This window comes from Meleagris gallopavo, chromosome 6 (genome assembly GCF_000146605.3).
Source record: "Meleagris gallopavo isolate NT-WF06-2002-E0010 breed Aviagen turkey brand Nicholas breeding stock chromosome 6, Turkey_5.1, whole genome shotgun sequence".
NCBI classification, from domain to species: domain Eukaryota; kingdom Metazoa; phylum Chordata; class Aves; order Galliformes; family Phasianidae; genus Meleagris; species Meleagris gallopavo.
Window position 1 is genome coordinate 17,093,945 of NC_015016.2, and position 22,346 is coordinate 17,116,290.

The 22,346-nt window shown below is 39.1% G+C and overlaps 1 protein-coding gene across 1 annotated transcript; it reads left to right on the forward strand.

Moving 5' to 3' along the window:
* The first annotated feature begins 4,312 nt into the window (after positions 1–4,312).
* Positions 4,313–22,346, forward strand: LOC104911457 (adseverin-like). The gene is made up of 4 exons (XM_019616343.2): positions 4,313–4,484; positions 19,067–19,159; positions 20,353–20,485; positions 22,188–22,346. Exons 2-4 carry the CDS (start codon positions 19,118–19,120, stop codon positions 22,322–22,324), a joined length of 312 nt encoding a protein of 103 aa, XP_019471888.1. The 5' UTR covers positions 4,313–4,484; positions 19,067–19,117; the 3' UTR covers positions 22,325–22,346.

Here is a 22,346-nt window from a genome sequence, read left to right on the forward strand (position 1 = left end):
TTTTCCCAGGTGAAGTCTTGGTGTCTATTTTCGTTATATTGGAAACAATTTCTGTCAGCCTACCAATTCAAAATAAGGTTAGCAAAACAATGCTAAAAATAGTGAAGGTATAGTACAGCTAAGAAATTGTGAAAGCACTGAGTGAGTTAAAGGCAAATACCACACCATATTTATATCTATAGGGTTACCTATAGGATCTACCCTAAAGGCCATGCTTATATCTGTACCTAAAAATAAATGTATGAATAATAACATACAAGCCAAAAGCTCAGTGGCATGCTGGATGTGGTTAGATAGCTAACTGACTCTAGTTATATATTTAGGAAAATATAAATATTAACCTTGTCAAGAAGTTATTATAGCTTTTAAACTTGTTTTCCTCTCCTCTGAAAATAAACAGTTAAAACCACAATCTAACTAGAGACTGAAATGAATAAACTGTATCAAGAAAACAAATGTGTAAATATCCCCCTGAACTTCTATCATGAGCCCAGAAAATGAGATATAAATTAAAATGATTGAGAAAATGATTTTAGTTTGAAATCAGAGGTAACTAAACCAAAATTTCAAGGGGCTTGTAGCACTGGATGTTACACACTTGTTTAGTACTTGTCTTTAATATAGTAAAATGTTATGCTCTTTAGGACGCTTTTATGACTTCAAGCTTCTCACTTCTTCCTATTAAATTACATGCTCAGTACCCAAAGTTTAGATATCAGTGTTAGGAGAAAATGCTATCTTTATTCTCTAATGCAGGAAACTTTCAGACTCTTTCTTCTCTAGCATTTTAAACCTTTAAACCATTATTTTTTAATAATGAAGGAAGGTAGAGCTTTAGGGATGGATATACTATTTGTGAAATCCTGGTCTAGGATGTTTTCAGATGCTGCTTGTTGATGCAAGTTTTTTATGCTGCAGGAGAAAATTTACCTCATGAAGTTTCTTGAGGTTTTTCTTGATAAAATTTCATACTTATTTTAGTTAAGAATAAATATTTAGGCCACATTATTTTGTGAGAATGTTTCCATAGTTTAAAAATTACCATTCCCCTCCCAGATCCCAGAAAATGAAACAACCATATTTTGAAAATGAAAGTGCATAAATTTTATTGTCTACGATGGAAGACTTAGCAATGTCTTTTGCAAAGAGAATTCTGAGAAAAGTTTGAATAATATTGCAGTACTTTTAACCTGTAGTCTGCAAGTTGTTATAGGCCTTAAAATTAGCTCAGGTTAATGAGACTAATTTTTTTGTGTATTTTCTCATGTAGCAATAAAATAGTAATGTTTGCAAGTAAAAAACAAACAAACAAACAAACAAACAAACAAAAAACCCAAATCCTCTGCTGTAGCTTTTGAAGGTCTTTATCCTTCCTCCAGCTGATCTGAAGCATAGAGCTGGTTGGTTTAGAGAGCTCAGTTTAGTTGCTTACTGAGGGCAAAGTGGAAGAGCATACTGTGAGTGGGGGTTAGCCAGGACGTGCTAAAGGGGACCTTTAGGAGATGCTAAGAAAGGAAAAGGTGTATTTATTGTCTGAGATCTAAAGGTCTTCATAATTTGCATTGACAATTTAAGTCTCACAATATCCTGTGTAGTCAGTAAATATTCATTTTGTAGATGAGAATGTTTTTTTGAGGTTGCATGGCTGGTTACCAAAAGACCAAGAGAAGGCTGTTGAACTTTTAACCTTTATGAATGAGTGATCTCTGAGTTTCAGCATATACACTGAGATAAGGCAATATTTGCCCAACTTCTCTGTGTCATTGTCTTCCTTATTCCTTAGGGTGTGAGAAATAAAGAATTCCTGTTAATTGCTGTTACATCACTCATGGCTCTTATTTTCTCATATTTCAAATAAGCTCAATTAGCAGGTAGGCTAAGATAAGAAGTAATTAAGTTTGAGTAGTGAAATTCTCCAAAGCTCAAAGTCTTCCAGAACTTGGGAGAGGATGGCTGAGGCAGTGTATTGCTATAAGAATGATATTAAAAAATCTGTTTGAGTTGAAACTTTTGTCTTTTTACATACAACCAAGACAGTCTTTCATTAATGACTTAGAATTCTATTTCCTTGAATCTGCAGAGATATTCTTTTGTGGAAATGTCATAATCAAATTTAAGATAGGTTTCAGACCTGAAGCCAAGAAAGGGTCTCAGATTCTGGACACTTAAGTGTGACAGTTATTTAAACCAGAACTTGGAAACTTTTATTTTGCCTTGAACCTGTAATAAGATGATTGATAAATCCAGGGTGAAAACCATAGTGCTTTAACTGTGTAACATCTGAAAGTTGAAAGCAATGTAGTTCTGGGAATCAGTGTAATCGTAAACTTAAGATTAAGATCGTAAACTTAAAGCATCACTGCTGAGAGAATCTTCCTAAAGGAAGCGAAGGGAATTTGACTGTGAGATCAGTCAGGTGTTGTTTTTATTTATTTGTTTATTTTGGAGCATTTCCAAGCTGGTTTTGGAAAGTAATTATTAGAAGTTACTTGTGCTGTTTTGCATACAGGTGGCATCATTGTTAGCTGTCTTCTAGAAGTTTGTATCTGCTAGTGCTGAATAACAGTACTTATTCTCCCACTAATTTCAAACCACCTTTTTGAGTACTATTAAGTAATGATAATAGGAAGTACTATTAAATAATGATAATGGTATTAAATTAATACTAGTAAATAATGATAATAGGAAAAAAAATCAAAAAGCTTTTATGAGTTATATTGATTTTCATTTAAAATGTAAGTTTTATAGAGTTGTATGAATATAATAAAACTTAAACCTCTGTAAGTTATTCCTTATTATTTTCACTGCAGTTGAACACAAACCAGTTCACCCTTTTTAATGTTGAAGACAAATGTTTACCTTTATTGTTGCTATTGATATTTGAATCATGGCAAGAAGAATCAAATGACTTTCTTCCAAAAGAATGGAGGAAAAAAAATGCAGCCAGCCAAGCTGATTCATATATTTTGCCTGTCTTCTCCCAGCTCAGCCTTTAGGGGATCTGAAATTTATATTCTGCGTCTTAGCAGTTTTCATCAAGACTGAAATTTAAATTCTGTATCCTGAAACACTTTGTATTCATAATGAAGCACAGGACATGACAGAACTGAGGCTCCTCTGTCTGCAGTGTGGCTGGGTTTGATGATCTGTCTTAGGCTGGTTCTGGTGGCACTCCTTCCTGAGAGGTGCCTCAGTAGACCTGCTCTGTTCTGAACCAGTTGCACTTTCCATGCGGAGTGGTGGGCCTACCTACTCACTACCTGTTCAGTCAGATGAGATGAAGGGTTTGAAAGCCCATAAGATATTTAGAAGGCAGCTGCTACCTTCAGAGCATTTTCTCTTAAAAGTGAAGACCCACTGCTGTGGTGTTTGAGAAGCTCCCTTTAAAGGTGGCAATCCCAATTGGGTGAATTGCTTTGTGTAGTTTGTTCCTGTCTGCATGCAAAAAATGCAGCAGCTATCTCTTACAGATGTATCTTTTGCCTATGTTATAGTCAGTTCCTAAGGCAGGAAGGTATATGCCCATCTTGTTTTAAGTAACTTGATTGCAGTAATAATCATAAAAAAAGAACTATGTATTTCTGATCTGTAAATTTCTGTAAGTCGTTTATAAAGGCAATTGTGATAACTACAGTTGGATGAGCTCATATTTATCCAAGGTTAGTAAACTTTTATGAGCACTGCATCAGCTGTACCCCAAGAACAAATCTCCCAGCGAGGAAGCCACCTTATTGAAAATGCCTGTGACATTGATTTGCACTTAAGCTGGTTTGGAGATTTGATAAAATGAGTGACAAATTGAGTTGAGTACATTACAAGTATTGTACAGCAAAATGTCACAAAAAAAAAAAAAAGATTTGAAAGATATAACTTTACTTTTGAGGTGCAGATACAATGAATTTTCCCAGAGATTTTAAAATGATTTTGTTTCTTGCCAGAGATGCGAGCTGGCACTGTTAAAATGACATAGAAGAGGAACTGTCAGTTGTAAAATAAAAACAGTTTACAGCAGCAAATTTAGGAGTTTTGGGGTTCTTTAGATAGTTGAAGATATATCTCAATTTCGGACAAAACTCAGTCAAATCAAAACTGACTATTGTGAGATTGAATGATATCCTAATATGTAGATTCTAACTTAGATTATATAAATATCTTGCTTACTGCAGATATCTACATGACGTAGAAATGCTTCTCATTAAAGATCTGCTGAAAAATGTAACTTCACTGATATTCTGCTGGTTAGCAGCAGTCAGATAATTATTAATAAAATGCTGATTTCATAATTTCGCTGTGTTGAAACATTGCTAACATATACATGCTTTGAATTATTTTAGGAGATCTATCAGTGGTGTGGCTCTTCATGCAACAAATATGAGCGCCTGAAGGCCACTCAAGTTGCTGTTGGCATTCGGGACAATGAACGAAATGGGAGGTCCAGATTAATTACGGTGGAAGAAGGAAGTGAACCGGACGAACTCATAACGGTACTGTATTGTATATATGCAGTTACTGACACTGTGAATAAGAATGCTGTTATACTTCAAGAGCTTAACAGGATTGGGCTCAAAACCTATGTTCTGCAAGGAGTCCAGGAGCTCAGAGACAGTTAAGCTTCAATACACCAGTTTAGATGACTTTTTGCTACCTTACCCCAGTAGTATTAAGATATCAAGCAGAGGAATAAGAGATAATTAACTGAAAATATTCTTGTGAGAACTAAATGTTTGCTTTTTAGAATTAGCCATAGGGTAACTGAACTAACAGCAGAGCTCATGCCTGAACCAAACTATCTGCTCTGTGTGAGGAAAAAGCAGCATCAGAGTCAAGCAGCAGATGGAAGTTCTATTTCCAGAATGTCAAAACACGTAGCAAATTGTGTGAAGCTTCACAAGTCAAGCACACTGTGTGGCATCACCACTTCCAGTATAAACTGTTATGTACCTGGTCTCTAATAAGTCTAGGGAGTCTCCTCCTCGTGTTTAGACTAAAGTTTGACCATACATCTAAAAAACAGAATTCGGATACCTTAACAGAGATGATCAAAGTAAAGTGAAGAAAAACAAAAGCAAAAAAAAAGCCAATTTATGGAATTTTCAGATTTTGGAAAATATTAACAAGTGCTGGTGAGCTGTTGCTGTTGCATGCTAATAACAGCATTGTTACTTGGCATTTGAGTGCTAAGTTAAGCTTTTTCATTCATTCTCTAACAAGAAGGAAAAGGTAAAGAGGGTTGTCCTTCAGTAAAATGGAAGATGTTCCAGTAGAATGTTATCTCACACTTCAGATTAACTTCAGGAGGTAGTGCTGAATGGTTCTTGCTGGTATACCTTTATTTGTGATGGTGTACATATTCAGTTTTGGCTTATGGAATGTGATTAGTATTGGTTTAAGCAGTAAAGTGTGTAGTATATATTTTACATTAGTAACAATGATGAAAAGAGCACAGTCTGACAATTAGAGCCAAAGTCCTGCTCCTTATTTGCAATGTGTGCTCAGTTTGCAGCCTGCCTGGGCTGGGTGGCACTGCACGAAAATGCTGTCAAGCACGTTCCCTCTGGCCCAGCCTATCTTGGGGTTGCTGCTCGAGGCCTTGCACGGGATTTCTAATAGGCTTATGACAAGTTGGGAGTGTGGATCAAAACAGCTGCACTTTGCACCTCTTATCTGGCTCACATTCAACTGCAGACACAATGTTAGCTCCAGCAAGGACATGGGTGGCTGAGGGCTGCTGCCAACACCCAGTGAGGATGTGTGTGGCAAGGACGTGCTGGCCCCACCCTGGTACCTGCTTACCAACTGTGTGCAACTTGTTTTGTAGAGCATTGAGAGTGAGTAAGAGCAGGAAAAGTGCCAAGGTTGCATTTTAATCTTGTCACATGTTGTTACTGTATCAGAATAAATAATTTCACTGCTTGGTCAACAGTGTATGAAGAAACTTCAGCTTCTCCTTTTGGGCTGTGAATGTAGAGGGAAAAGGAATGACAGTGCCATGTGAATAGGTTCATAGCATTCATTGCTACCACTGTAATGAGTTTTATTCAGGTGAGTCCATCAGCAGCCAGTACTTACTGCCTAGTGTTGCCCACATCGCAGTGCCCATAGCTCAGCCATGGCTGTCCCAGTCCCTATGAGCTCTGAAGCATGTTGTTAATGAGCTAGGAGGATGTTAATCCAATGAATGTATACATCTATATGTTATTTTTGCTCTGTGCATCCAGTTCCTGGTGTTCATTACTGATTTCTCATAGTTCCTTAACCATTATCTCTAGCCTGCTATAGCGTTTGCCTGGGCTGACTGCTCTGGAATTAGCATTAGGCCTTTTTCTTCCATTGGCATTGGGAAGTTATGGGCAAGTGGAGGGAAGATGCTATTTCAGTCCTTGATGAATTCTTTTCAATCTTCAGCTTTCCTAGGAAAAAAAAAAGGTTACTTCTAGGGGAGAGTATTATTAAATAATCATTTTTTCATCTAGTGCACAGCTGAAATCAGAATGAGATTTCCTACTTACCTCCTCTGATAAATGTCAGGAATGATTCTCCCTAGCTGTAAGCTGGAAGTATGTTGGTTTCCATACTGGTGGCTTGATGTGTTTGTGCAACATGGTTAGAATAATGTTCAGCAGGCAAGGCCAACAAACCCACCCCAAGTACCAGTGTGAATAGCTGATGGTGGTCTTGTCCCTGCTCCATAAGCACAGAGTGGTGACGCCTGAATAGTAAAGCAAGACCGTTGTGCTGTACTCCACTACTGAGGCAGGTTGCAGAGATGAATTCAACAAACCCTGCCAGATTTTTCTCCTGACACAGACTAGCAGAGGCAGCAATGGGCTTGCAGTTCCTGGATGCCCACTTTCCTGGGAGCTGTGGGTGAGGTGAACTGTTCTGACAAGGGCAGTTGTCTGCTCCCAACTGCTCTGTTTCAGCAAGGGCCTGGAATCAGGCTGCTCTCCTTCCACAATTTGCCCATGGGAAAGAGTTGTCTGGAGTGTGCTTATAGGGCTGAATAAATTGCTGTGGCAGGCCAGCCCCATGCAGCGTCCTTGCCCTAGGAGAGTAGAGTGGCTGGAAGCTGGTATGTGAGTGGTTGTGACAGTGGCAACCCCTGCTGTTGTGATCAGTGGCTACCTGGGAGCACATAGTGACCATCCTATGCTCACAATCAGGAAATCCAGTGTGTCTGGCAACATCAGACCTGTGAGTGTATGGAAGGCCACTTATGATGCTGCAAGGATAACTGAAATTCTTCTACAGTGAAGATGAGGCTAAAATTGCCTGTGCAAGCACATCAAAGGTGTTTTATCCACTTGGTTTCACCTCTGTGTTCACATTTTAAGTGAGGTACTGGCAGGTTTAGCTAGGTTGCCTTGGTTATTTGAAAAATCAAGTGACTAAAGTGGAGAAATTGCTGCTGCTACTCCTGCTCAGTAACTGTGACTGCTCCCCACAATTGCAGCCCATAGTGAAATTCACCGACTGCCAACTCTGCGCACTGTTTCTGACGTGTAAACAGCTGAACAGTTGCTCATTCTGCTGGGCTTTAGGCCTGAATGCTCAAATTGTGTTACAGGAAATTTTTCACCTGCATGGGACTAATCTAAAAATAGGTCTTGGCAATCATGAGTCAGTTTGGTCAGTGTAATGTGACCATGTTAGAGTTAGAGCTAATTCCACTTCTTTTTTTCTTTAAACCAAAAAGAAAACTAAATATATTACTTCAAAGCTAATTTGGGACCAAATTCTCAGTTTTTAGCCTAGTCAGAAGCTACCTTGGGCCCTGCTTTGAGACCAAGGCTTGTCCTGACTGCTTGCATTAAAAAGCAGGGATTTCATAGCACTGCATTTGTGTACCAACAGATCATTGAGACAACTGAGTGTGGCCACGATAACAGGTACCTGTGTTGGGGACAGACAGTTTTCTAATTGTATTTGGAATGCCTGCTATAGTTCTGAAGACAGGACAAATTGAGGAAGCTAGATTTAAAAAAAATAATTTCCCATTTACTTTTTCAATCTATTTCCCATGATTCAACACATGGTGAGTGGGATGAGTGAATGATTAAGGTACTCTATTTCCTTTTTTCAGTAAAGTCATTGTCTATGTATGGCAAGTGAAGTGCAAACTGTGCCTGTGCTTTGAGAGCAACGGCAAACAGGCGAAAGAAGAAATTAGAAACGTCAGAAAGTTTTGTAGTAGCCCAAAAAGCTGATGCTGCTTGCAGTAATGCAAGGAGCAGCGTTCTGTTCCAAGTCACCCAAGAGAAAGATGGAAGGCATGCAGTCCTCCACACATTTCTCATCAACAGCTTGATCTGATATGCTAAGACGGAGTTGAAGAGAAAGTCTTAACATATTTGCTTTCATATTTTAGTGTAATTTGAAATATTGCACACCTGAAATATTTTTAGATTGGCAGTGCTCTAGCTATATAGCTGCTCTCCCCAGGGCATCTCAAGCACCAGAAACAGTCTCTATGTGGCAGAGCAGAGCAATCTGTAGGGTATAAGAGCCAATTAAAGAGTAGAATAAACTGAGTTTTCAGGAAACTGTGCATTGATCCTGCAACTTCTACTTAACCATTTGTTCATGAAAGGAGGTTGTAGTGAGGTGGTAATCAGTCTCTGCTCCCAAGTAGCAGTGATAGGAGGGAGAGGTGATATCCTCAAGTTATGCCAGGGGAGGTTCAGATTGGATTTAGGAAAAATTATTCTCAGAAAGAGTAGTGAAGTATTGGAACAGGCTGCCCCGGAAGGTGGTAGAGTCACCATCCCTTGAGGTATTCAAGAACCATTGGAGGTATGGCACTGAGGAGCATAGTCTAGAGTGGACACAGGCATGGGTGGTGGTTGGACTAGATGATCAGAGTGATCTTTCCAACATTAATGATTCTGTGATCTCACACTTTCAGGATGGTTCTTGTTTCTTACATGGTCAAAGCTGTCTGATCCTTTGGGCTGTTTTATTGTTTTCCTACAAAGAATTTCTTTAAAACTGTGGAATCGTTGCAGTTTTTACTGCTGAGACTTTTGGGTTTTATTTGATGTTTGTCATGGCTGAAACAGTGCAATGTGAGAAGCTTCACTGCTGAGGTCTAAAGCCACAAGAAAACGAAATGGCTCTTTTTTTTTTTTTTTAAGGCAAAAGGGAATGACTTCTGTGTTTTTATTATTTGTGGTTGTCCTGTGCTTCTTTTTGTTAGAGTTCTATGGGCCTTACATCAGATGGATGTAAACTCAATTTTCATAAAATACTTCTGTAAATATTCACCTAGTTTAAGTATTTTTGAGCCACAGAGGGATCCTCTTTGTCCTTTCTGATAACACAGCCTACTTCTCCTTCTTTTCTTTAAAGCTCCTAAGAAATGCTTACTCCTCAGAGTTCCTGAATGATATTGTGTTCAGTGATGATAGGATGAGAAGGAATGGCCTTAAGTTGTGCCAGGGGAGGTACCCGTTGGATTCTATTAGGAAAAACCTACCTGAAAGAGTGGTTGGGCACTGGCACAGTCTGCCCAGGGAGGTAGTGGAGCCACCATTCCTGCAGGTGTTCAAAAAATGTGTAGATGTGGCACTTAGGGACATGGTTTAGTGGGCAGCATTGGTGGTAGGTGGATGATTGGATTAGATGATTTTAGAGGTTTTTTTGAACATTAATGGTACTGTGAATGATGATTGTTACATAAGGAGCAGGATTGTTACAAGGAGCAGGGAGAAATGAGCTCCCCTTAACAGATACCTGTTCTTTCCCTGGAAGACAGCAAGAGCAGGCTCTGCAGTCACAGCACTGTGAAAACAAAAATTGCTGCAGCTGCTTGCCTAACATTTGCATTTCTTCTTGTTCCCTTGTTCTTTGTTATTTGTTTTGTAAACAGAGGAGTGGAGGAGCTGTGGGAGTGAGTGTAGCACAAGAGGAGGAAGAAAGGTTACGACTTCTGTATAATACAGACACCAGGTGTTTGCTAGGTATCACATAAGCATTTAGTTGCTTATAGCTTCTTAATGGTTTTGAACAATCCTTTGAACAAGCAACATTGTACAAAGGAAAAGGAATGCTTTGATAGAGGGGGACCGCTGACAGTGAAAGTGGCACTTGTCCCCAGTATAAAGACTTGGCCGGACAGTGAGATGCACAGAGAATAGAGACAATAACTAAATTTTAACGCAATATAAAGGCTTAGGAAAGCTGATGGATAGAAAATAGCAACAGCAATGTTACTCAGACCCAAAGACACTTTCTCAGGCTGATTTGAACCTCTGAGTCAAATTTACATCTCAGACGAATGCACTTCCTCGTGAAGTGGTTGGAGTATACGCACATGTCTGCAAAGATAGAATTTGGGTCTTCATCTCTTGAATGCTGATGGAGAGGATATGATCTCAAAATATTCCAGGGAAAGTTAGTACACATGCATGTATAACTTTCAAGGCTCCTCCTTTCCCATCTGAGAAATGGAAGCTTAATTTTTACACTGTTATATTAAATTTGTGAGGATTGTGGATGTGGATTCAAAGTCCAAACCCCTTGTCCTGTGGCGAGCCAGATGAAAGCTGCCAAAAGCAGGCAACATAGTTTTTGTTCACGTGGTGGAGCATCTCTCCTTCATTAAGGGCACTCCTGGTTTTTGATTAAAATTTGCCCTGGCAGGACTCTGTTGTGCAACCTGCACTCAGACTGACTGTGCATGGCTTGGATCTTCCACTGACTTGACTTCAGTATGGCTTAGCAAATTTCACCAGGTCATTGCTAGGCCCAGTGTTTTCCCCAGGCCTAAATCAGCAGGAGTTCTGCCCTGAAGGGCAGAGGCTGGCCAAGAGGGCTCTTCAGGAATGTTATGAGTTACCAATCATGATTTTCAAGCTGCAGATTTCAATCTTGGCTGTCTGAAGGCAGGTGCTTAAAGGGAACTGAAAGGGAGCTGCAGGTGGCATGTACCTTTGAAAGTCAGGCTTGTAATCATGCATCTGAATGCAAATTTCACTGCCTGCATTGGTAACTTACTTCAGAAAATGTTCAAGAGTATTGCACTGCATGGCATGAGTTAAATTCTTTATGAACCACTCCAATAATAAATTGTTGAAAAACCGATTTCTTATGCTAGAAAAGATGCCTCTATACAAAGTATTTCAGTGAATAACTAGAACCAGCATGAATTGCTGCGAGTACTTGCAATTTAATTATAACTTATCTCATTTGCATTCTTGTAGGTGGGAAAATCTCTCATATTTGTTTTCTTTTTCTGCAGCTATAGCATTTGCAGGGTTGCCATGTTAGTCAATTACAATCTTATAATTACATGTTAGAATACTAATGGAGTTTGTAACAGCTTTTTTCTTTTGTGTGCTAGGCTATTAAGAAATCTACTGATGAAGAAATGCCATAATTTTCAGTTATTAAATGAGTATAATTAAGAAGACGAGTAAAGGAAAGAGTTTTTAGCAGTTACTTTCATGTACTTTATAACATCTGCAGATTTCATGGGGAAGACCTGAAAATTTCTTTACTGCATAAAAAATGCAGAGATATTTGTTCCTGAGTCCAGCATGTACCTAAGAAATATGCACCTTGAGAAGAGGTTTTTTTTTTTATCCTCTTTCTTTCTTTTCTTTCTTGCAGGGACCTGTTCAGTATTTCTACTATAATCAATGTGTAACACTGTAGATATAGGTGAACGTAGTTACTGCTTTTACTGCCAAGCTCTTTTTTGCTCACATTACTGCTTATGACTTTGATACAACCTGGCTGTAACTGTAAGAATAGAAGACAGGTAAAATCACATGAGAGATTTGAATATTTCATTAATCAGGTATAGAGTATCTGACTTGAAGAGTAGGAAATAATACCCCCATCTTTGAACATTTTGGCTACATCACACAAAATTTGAAGAAGTGTATGAACTTGGAAACCAGTGAGTGGAGGGCACCTAAACCAGCAGGGTAAATGGTTTCCAGAGTTAAGTAGGCTGTATCTCCTGTACATCTATCTAGGTATAGAAATATTCTTGCTTTCTGTTTTTGTGTTCTAACGCATATTTAATTTATTTTAAGCATTAGCAGGAAGCATTAGCAAAACTCTATCAAAGCACTCCCTGATTAGCTTTCTTAAAAATTAGGGTCCGAGTTTGTACTCTCTCTCAGTTGCAGAAGTCTCATTGTCATTCCAAGACATTCCCCTGGCACAGTTGAGCTATTGGGCTGTGTGGAACTGGAAATGCTCTTTGCGAATTCAGCAAGTTGGGCACTGGGAAAATACTTCAGTGCTCTGAGCAGCTTTTTCCACTTTTTGTCTTGAGGTCTGAGTGCTGAAACGTTTTGCTATGGCTCCCACTGCTTACTGTGATGCTGTGTATCCCTGCTGATCCTGTCATCTGCTCTGCCTCTCTAGGGAGTCCTGGTTTTCCAGCAGGAATGCTAGCTGCTGCCTGCACCTTTCTCCCTATTCTGCTGCTTCAAGCTCCTTAGGGAAGTTGCCAGACTCTAATTTTCAGCCTGCAGTTCAGCCTGGGCTCTCACAGCTTGGGAACCAGCCTGTATGGTGGCATTGCAAAAGACTACCCAAGTGTGTGCTTACAGAACAAAAAAGCTGAATTTAAGCAGTGCCTTAGTGCCTGAGGCTTTCTGTTAGCATTAGTTACTGATTTATTTCCATTAGCTATTTTCTAGTTCACAATCATGCAGTAACTTGTGCAGCACGCAGGGCTTTAACCCTAAAGGCTTACAATTCAGGTTTGCAAAGCTACAAAGACTTCAATGTGTTCCAAGAAAGCAGCTAAATCTGGCATCCCTTAAGTCAAGGATATGTCTCTTGTGGAACTCAGGATAGCTGGGTGACTGAACAGCTTAATTTTCAGTGTTCAGTGATGTTTCCATGTTTGTCATTAATGTAGTGTGGATAGAATCATAGAACGGCCTGGGTTGAAAAAGACCACAACGATCACCGAGTTTCAACACCTCTGCTATGTGCAGGGTTGCCAACCACCAGACCAGGCTGCCCAGAGCCACATCCAGCCTGACCTTGAACGCCTCCAGGGATGGGGCATCCACAACCTCCTTGGGCAACCTGTTCCAGTGTGACACCAGTCTCTTATGTGGAAAAGCTTCCTCCTTATATCTAACCTAAACCTCCCCTGTCTCAGTTTAGAATCAGTCCCCCTTATCTTACCACTATCCACCCTCATTTACTCTCCCAGTTTCTCTATCATGGGATCACTGTTTATCTTGGAGACATCCAAAAAGCTGGGTGTTTGCAGATGACAGCTGCAAGGGTTTCCCCAGCTCATGCTATGCACTCCCAGTCTCAAAGGCCCAGCAGGACAGAGGGCAGTTTGCTTTATCTCTGAGCCAAACATGGTTCTCTCCAGACTGATCTCAGTGAGTTTTTGTGAATGTGTTATTTTGTGGCTGTTTCACAGAGCAGAAAATTGATGTTAGAACAGCATTATCACATGAAGTCAAGGCTTCGTATTCAAATTATTACAGATATGCAAAATTGCAAATATTATATGATAAGCTGTCAAAGCGTAATGCCCTATTTTTATGAAGTTCACAGAGCTATGAATAAAATTATGTTTTGCATTTGAAATTCCTAAGAAAACAGAAACTGGATAAAAATGTAGGCCATAATTTCTGCATCAAAAATGCCATGAGCAACTGATGTTTTGCTATTATGCAACATCCTGAATGCATACGAATCAGGTTTAAACCTTACTACCATAAAGTGCTTTTGATAAATTACAAGGTAAAACCAAACAAATGATCAAAATGCCAGAATTGTGTGTTAACAGCAAGCATCCTTAGTAGTTGTCAGCACCTTACAGCATTTTCATCTCATTCTCAATCTTTGTTGGGGCTGGTGGGAGGTCCTCTGCTCAGGGTGAGCATGTAATGACATCTGTTGTTGCTGCAATTGCTGGTGGGAGGCAATTTCTGGCAGAAATTCTGGGAGCAGTTCAGCAAAAGATGTTTTGTTCTTTTTTTCCTTTGATTGAAGTATAATTTTTTGAAAGATTATGTTTGCTCAAATAGATTGAAAGAGCTCTGGGTTACAATATAAAACAACAACAACAAAAAAAAACAACAGTGAAATAAGCATATTCATAACTGACCAATGTCAAAAGTAGTTTTTGTCTGGAGCGGATATCTACTGCAGTTGTCATTTGCTGGCATGAGAAATAGTAAGCCAATGTGATAGAGATGAAACTGTGGCCAGTAATGTTAACAGTGAAGCCCTAAAATCACCTTTGCCCAAAGGTCCCCCTGGGTACACATCTGTGCTGATACTCAAGGGTTGGCCACTTTATGTCTTTCTCTTTCAGCTGGTATTTTTTCTCTTATTGCTTACTGGAGTAGATATTTGAGATAGTATTTGTTTCAGAAAGGCATTCCTTGTAATATTCTTCTTTTGTTTTGAAGGTAAATATAAAAACCCATTTTTTTATCTGCCAGTGAGTTCACGCTGTGCCTGTAGTTCAGAGCCATCATTCTGCACGAAAGATTTATTCTCTGTGACGAGTACATGTGTACCTAGAGTTGGTAGTAGCAGATGTATTTACTTATGTCAGAGCATGTAAGAAAGTAATTGACGAGCTACTAAGCCTGATGCTTTTTGAAAGGAGCCTTAAGCTCTGTAAATGTCTCACGTGCATTTCTTTCTATCGCTCTTAGCGCTTAAAGAGGGGAGTTTGAATTTGTTTGAGATCCAAGCTTGAGGTCACAGCCACAACAAATAGTTCAGTTTCAGACCCAGAAATCTAACCCAAATTGTGCAGTGAAAAGAAACACAAACACTGTACTAGTGTACACAAGTTAAACTGTATGAAAGTGGTTTGCTCTCTTAATTAACCTTCACATGACTTGTTCTTCGAGCATTGTTTTCCTCGTTGGATTTTCAGCCTCACTGAGCTCTTTTAAACTTCCTGCTCCCATTTAATCAGTTTCACCTATTTTACAACGCAGAGCTGGCTTCTCTAGTTGTGAAGACAATGTTTACTAAATTCCTTCTTCTGGCGTGTTTACTTAAAATTACCTTGTCTCATTCCTACAGGTTATAACTTTTGTCTGTGATTCCTTCTATTCTTTTTGAGGGTAAGAGAGTGAAATTTCCTTTGTCAGAAAAAACTCTGGCACTGTATTTTATACTTCTTTGAGATGGTACAGATTTGTGCAGGGGAGATGTGCACACAAGGAGATGTAATGGGATTATACTTTTGCAGGCAGGATAGACTACACTGCATTAACTGGAAGATAAGAATGAAGTTGGGCAGTTGAAAAGGAACTATTGTTTTCTTGGTCTCTGCTGAGATATTCTTGCACTAACCTACCATTGTCTACACAAAAGTTAAACAAAACTTACAAAGCAATGTGAATTAAAAAAAGTTTTTAAAAGTAATGCAGATTGAGTTTCTATTTTATTGCATCCTCAGCTCCTCAGAGAGATTTAAAATGTAGCGTTCATGAACACTTCTCAAAAAATATGTTAAAACTACAGTCAGATGCTCTCATTGAGAGCTGAGCTAGTCTTAGGCTACAGCACTGCCATAACCAGCTTTGGGCATGCCTTATTCTGAAATAATTGTAGTAGATCTAGATTTGGGTGGTTGAATGGCCTGACACAGTGTGTGATAGCACCTGTAGTATGCCCAAGTGCTTTTCTCCAGGATACTGCTAAAACTGCAGGAAGCAGTGGTGGGGAGAGAATGGGTATTGCTCTGGGATGGAGCAGCAGAAGGTGAGGAAGGGTTTGACAGCCTAATATGTCACTGGCAGATCAGGTGGAGGGATATGAAGAGTCTCTCTGGTTCTAAAATCAAGCAAGATTTTAAAGATCCCAAGCCCAGAGAAGGAGGCAGCTATGACACAACTGTTTTCAGGGCCACCAGTTATGCCTTAGCTTATTTCTACTATGGTAAATAATAATCATAATAAAAGATTAAAGAAATGGTTACAAAATCTGTGTGCGCATCTGTGTATTTTTGAAAGTTGTGGTTTGGCACTGATTAGATGGTTGGAAAGCCTAGGAGTAAATGCAGCTCAGCCATTTTGTGTCCCCAAGAGGGCACTGCTGCTTTGAGATCTGTGCATTTGATCTATGGATCTGCATGTTAGGGCCCCAAATCCATGAATGGCCCAGGAGAACCAGCTCTAGGCTGTCAGCACACTGGCCCCTGAGACATGACCCAGTGGGCTGTCTGCACAGAGAGAATTGTATAAGTAAAATTCAGTGTTTATTGCTAACACAGTGTGTGTGAAACTAACAGTGTATGTAGATAAAGACCATAAGGTTCAATATCCTTTAAACTGTTGATTTAGTTTCATTTTATCAGGGAACCATGCAGAACGGTTTCAGGAGCCTTTGACTCTGCCTCAGCTGGCGTGATCTCTTTTATTTATGATGCATCACATGAGGGATGGCTACATAAAGGTGGGGCACCTGGTGCTGCACCTCAGCCAGCCATATGTTTCTGTAACTACATGACCCAATTCTAGAGTACCACTTAATAACTCGATAAGCTCTTTGTAGTCTTATTGGTAACATTTATCAGTTGTCTCCATATCCAGGCAGATACGTGAGTACACATGGACTCAGCCATATTGCAGACATTTCCATTAGAAGGAAGAAAATCAACTTAACTGAGGAGAAATTTCTTTGGGACAAAACATTTTTTTTTAGCATAAATTGCTTTCTTTTTAGACACGTTGTTTTTCCTTCTGTTGTTTGTGTCCTCTGACAGTCTATAGAGTAAAGCATCTGAAATTGGTGCATGTTGAGAATGACCTAAATTGTCCCCAGTGTGGTGACTGTGTATTTCAGACTATATCGTTTCACACACAGATTGTGTCTGTTTCACACCATGACTGGTTTCCTCGTTTGCCTCAGGTCATTTCGCCTTTGTCTCATCTCCTGTTTCTGACATGGACACACTGTATTCCAACAGGGGTTCAGCTGAAGCCTCATTCCAGTGGTCGTGCTGGCTGCACAGTCCTTTGCACCAGCGGATTTCTGTACCTGCTGGGCGAAGCACATCATGGCCCATCCATCTTAGCAATGGTCACAAAATGCTAGGATCTATGAATAACTGTGACTTCATATACAGGAAAAGAGGACACCCTTTTCTGTTTGTTCCTGTGCTCCTCTGCAGGAGAATCACAGAACAGATCTTTCAGATCTTTCTACTTGCCTGTGCTATAGCATGGGGCTAGCTTTGGCCATAGAAGCTGCTGTAAAGCTGCTATTGCAGAACCAGAATTTCCACTGAGATATTTGTCCCTCTCATCATGCCAGTACTGATGAACTGAAAAGACTTAGAGGGTCTGGTAGTAATTCTCTTTCTAGTTTAGAAAGAAAGAGATGTATGTCTTTGGACATCAGTAGTTGAGGCCAGCAATCTGAACTGTGTTGGAGCCATTTTTAGAAATGAATTTTTAAATTATAGAACTTACTTGGATTAGCTGTTGCTAGAGCAGAGTGCTTAGCTCATGCTGTGGGCTGCTTCTGCCACGGTGCTTTCAGAAACAGCATCAGGTGCTTCCTGACCTAGTTTTAAAGAATATTCAGTGTGGCTCTTGGATAGTTCTCAAAGACTCCTGTGCATGCACAAATTGTAAGACTGGTAGATTTTATATCACTTTAAGAAGCTTACAACAAAGCATAATAACTGTGGTGCAATGGGTATTTCATATGCATGGCAAGGGAAAGTGCTGACTATAACTGTCAGAAACCACAAGTTGTGTGTGAATGGGATTTCTGTTTTTACTGGAAGTAGCTAATTAAGCAGAAAAAATAGCGAGTATGGACTTCTGGAAGTTTTATTAATAGGAGTCTTTTACCCATTTAATAGTCACTGAAAGTCAAATCTTATAAAATCCTTAAACCCATTTAGTATGTGCTTAGGCAAAGAAGTGTGCCTATTTGGGCATTTTCTGCCTTTTGCATTACAAAGACGGTTATTCTTGGTGCTCTTCAGCTTGAGTGTAGGCTGCTGTTAGTGTGCAAACTTAGGAGGGGAAACATTTTAAGAAAACTTGTGACATATGCCATGTCTGCCCATTCTCCTTTACATGGTCATTCACCAGTGTGGTGACACGCTATGACAGTCTGGGCCCACTTGGCCTGCACATGAATAAACCTGCAGCCACGCAGTGCATATTCAGGGAAAGCTGAACGACAGCTACTGAAGAGCTCCTAGTGATGCCTTTCTTATACTTTGAGGGCACTACTTTTTGAGCTACAAGTAAATTATTTTAGATTAAACTGGAGCAATCACACTTAACAAGGCTATGTATTTTACTGGCTTTGCTAGGTTAGAAGACTCCACAGATGGCAAATTTCTGTAAAACACACTACATTTGTTTTCTTTCAAGTTCCTTGCGGCTATATGCTTTGTCAGGCTTTCTTGTTATCAAATATTTAGAATGTTTTTGTATGCAACTCCATGTTATATGTAAATCTGCTGTGTGAATAGAAAGGCTCTAACATGACTTGTACTTGCGACCTAATTAACTGTCATTATCATCTTCACTTTGAGATGTAACTACATTGAAATTCATACAATTCTATACACAACATTTGGATCTGAATATTCTTCCTAAACCTCTGTGAATTTATTCTAGTTAGGTTGCTATAATGTTGTCATTGGTGCAACACAATGATGACATAAAACTACCACAGTGTTAAAACTGATCATCTAATGGTAGAGCAAGAAAATATTTTTCTCACCCCATGATTTTTTTCCAAGATCCTTGCTAATTTTTTCTTATGCAACTGGAATTAAGAACCTGTAATTTTAAAGATTTTTGAACTCGTAATCTGATATTTTGTAAGCAATTAAAATATTTTGAAGATAACTTTAGTTCATATTTTTCATTTTGCTTTAATTTTATTCTCAAACATTTCACAAATGAAGCCATTCCAAAAATTGTAAGAAGTCATCCATGAGTTTAGATTTAAATCAGATTGAGGGTAAAGATGATGGCAACTAATTAATTACTGGAACAACACATGGAAGTATTTGTGTATTTGTACTGTAGAACCTATACTCTGTCTGCATTGATTTTATTATTCTCTTGTTATACAGGTCTTAGGGGAAAAGCCAGAGCTTCCTGAATGTAGTGATGATGACGATGAGATGGCTGATATTGCAAATCGGAGGAGCGCTAAACTCTATATGGTAAGAAGCTTTATTTTGGGGGGTTAGGCACACTCAACACTTATCATGCACACAGAGCCTTAGTATATGGAGTTCTGGCTTCACCTAAAGAACTGCAGTTGTGTTGGATGATTTGCAGCCAGTGGCCAAAATTCTCACACAGTATCAAGACAGCCCAAGTGAACTGAGGAAAAAATACTGATTACAGCCCTGTTTACTCAGAAAATTAAGCATGGCCTGAAACCCATTCATTGTAGGTCAAAGAACGATTCACTGCTTTAAATCTTAAATCAAAATGTTTCCTGTCTTCTTGGTTTCAAAAGTGATAGTTTTTATAGTTGTATGTGATTTATCCTTAACAGAGCTGGAGAGATAGGCAGTTTTATTTTTCTAATTAAAATCCAAAGAAATTTGAATGCAGAACTCTTTTCTTTTCAATGTTCCTTTTTTCTCACCTCCAATGGTTTAACACTGACTGGGACTGTGCCAATATCAGAAAAATTCTTCATTACCAATGTCAAAGCAGAGCCAAGTTTTGGTATTTGATCATTTTTGACAAAAGAAACCTGTTTTGAAATGAAAATGTATGGACATTCCATTTCATTGCAGGAAGCTGCAGAACTGAAACAACAAATTCTTGATTTTTTCTTTCATGTCTCTCACCTTTCTTTCATGTTGCCTTCTTGAGAAAAGAAGTGAGAAACTATTTGGAAAAGGGGGGTGTTTTTAATGAAATCTAAAAAAGACTTTTATTTTCTTCCAAGAAAAAAAAAAGAAGAGTTATTTCTTCCTGAAGACCACAAAATTTCAATTGTTCTGTAATTTCAGTAGTTCTTGTTTAGCATGTAAGTGTACCTTTGGCTTCAGTGAGGGTGATGTAGCACAAGATGACACTAACTCATAGGGTAGGTTGATATAAGCATATGTTTTTAGCTGTGAGCTGTTCACTGTATACACATTTGAGCTAAAAGCATAAGAGAAAATTATTAACTTTAAAAAACTGTGAGAGATCACTAAAATTAACACTATATCTCCCTCTGCTGGATTTAACATTAAATGAAACTAAAAAAGTCATTGACTGTCCTTACTTTCCAGCATGATAAAAATTTCAGACATAGGAATAGTAACTAATTTTTATGGTAATTTGAGGACTGGAAATTAGTTTGATGATCCAAACCAGAGTTTATCTGAAATTGCAATTATTGCTTCCTTAGGTGTCAGATGCAAGTGGATCCATGAAGTTGTCAGTGGTAGCAGAGGAAAACCCCTTCTCCATGGCTATGCTTTTGTCAGAGGAGTGCTTCATCCTGGACAATGGTGCTGCAAGGAAGATCTTTGTGTGGAAAGGTAAGAGGACACTTCTGTTGAAAATGCAGAAGAAACACAGTTCTAAGGGGTCTATACAGCATCCACTGAATAGCCATAACTTAATACTGACTGGACTCGGTACCCATAGTATGGGCATGGTTCTGCCTTGGTGCGGTGAATGGACAAGGATTGCTCGATCAGTAAGGGCTTTAAGAATGTGTCTTGTTTAAAGATCCTGTCTATTTTTAAAACATCTGTAAGCTTAATGCTTAAATGTTTATCTAAGGCAATTACAAAACAAACATGAAGAATCCTGCAGGTTTTGTCTATTGCCATCAAATATCCATCTTCTAGGAGAAATATGGGCTTTGAAAGTTTGATAACAAGTAGCTACTATATTTTCATACCTTTATTGGTGGAGATGCGAAACTGAAAGGTGAGTGATAATTACAACCTCCATCCTCCAGGGACCAACTGAAAACATGCTTGGTTTTTTTCTCCTGAATTCTCTCTGTGTTATTATCAATGGCGCTAGGACTGTCTGCAGTCATTTTAATGGATCATTTTCCCAGAGGGGAACTGATGAATTAGGTCTGGACACTGTACTTGGAATGCTATGGTGATGCTATTGCATTTAACATTAAGTATCTTCCCTTCCCTCCCCTCCTCCCCCCCCTTTTTTTTTGCTGAGGCAGTATATTAATTCTTCGTGACATTTGCATTTCTTTCTGCCATGTGAAATAGCAAATAATTAATCAATGCAGTTGTCAAACTTCTAAATCCAGGAAGTATTAGGAAGTATTGTAAGCATCCTGCTTGGGTAGTTACTTGCATTCAGGGATGTAACCTTTAAAAAATAACATCTGGGTGGATTGTGCTCAGAGGCCTGAGCCTGATTCCTGGTTTTCCCTCAATTATATACAATGTAGGTCTTGTGAATGTGTCCCTACATGTTCCTTTGTGTATCCTCACTTTGCTACCACTGATAATGATAATGTGTCAGAAAAAAAGTATTAATCTGCAAGTCTCACCCTTGCACTGAGAGGCTGCAGTTATCATCTCTGCTGGAAATCTTCAGACCGCTAAGCTGAGGAGTGTGAATTACTTTGCTAATAGTCTCGTTCAAAACTGAATACAATGAATAGCTTATCAGAGCATCTTGATAGACTAAGAAGTCTTTAAAGCATAGTAGTTGACAGCCAGCTGGAAGGCAGAACTGATACAAAAAAAATCATCCCACTGAGGCTTTCAGAGATGTCTAATACTGAACAGGGTTGAGGAAGGAGAAATGGGTGGGGAAAAGTGGTGGTACTGGTGTGCACAGCACAGCCAGATTGAAAGGGAGTTTCATTTACTTGAAAGTAGTAGAATTGTGGTGGTGCCTAACGAAGGGAAGTTCTGGAGAGCAGCTTCATTTAACACATTGCAGCAGAGAAGATGAGGATTCACAGAAAGTACCCTGAGTGTTCTTATTGATGTATACCTTAAACCTAGCAGAAATTTTGAGTAGCCTTTTTTTTTTTTTTCAACTAAAACACACAAAGCAAAAATAATAACGATTTTTTCAAAACACGGTACTGTTTTGGCTGTTCAACTTTGTGTGGATCTCATTACTCGTGTTTGGTCAAGATGGAGGCATAAGCAATGTTGAAGAGAATCTGGCTCAAGGGCATCTTGTTTTGACAAGGTCCGTGAGCTCACTGCCTTTTCTCATGGATTGTTGTTCTTATCTTTCAACTAGGCAAAGATGCTAACCCACAGGAAAGAAAGGCTGCCATGAAGAATGCTGAAGCATTTATACAGCAGATGAATTATCCTGCCAACACACAGGTGCAATCTATTTATGAGACGATACCAAGAGATAATGAACTCTGTTAAAGGCTTTGTTTTTAAATCAGCA

Coding starts and splice junctions, on each gene's coding strand:
- LOC104911457 (XM_019616343.2), top strand. CDS start 19,118: ATGGCTGATATTGCAAATCGGAGGAGCGCTAAACTCTATATG. Junction 19,160..20,352: donor GGAGCGCTAAACTCTATATG/GTAAGAAGCTTT, acceptor TTGCTTCCTTAG/GTGTCAGATGCAAGTGGATC. Junction 20,486..22,187: donor GAAGATCTTTGTGTGGAAAG/GTAAGAGGACAC, acceptor TCTTTCAACTAG/GCAAAGATGCTAACCCACAG.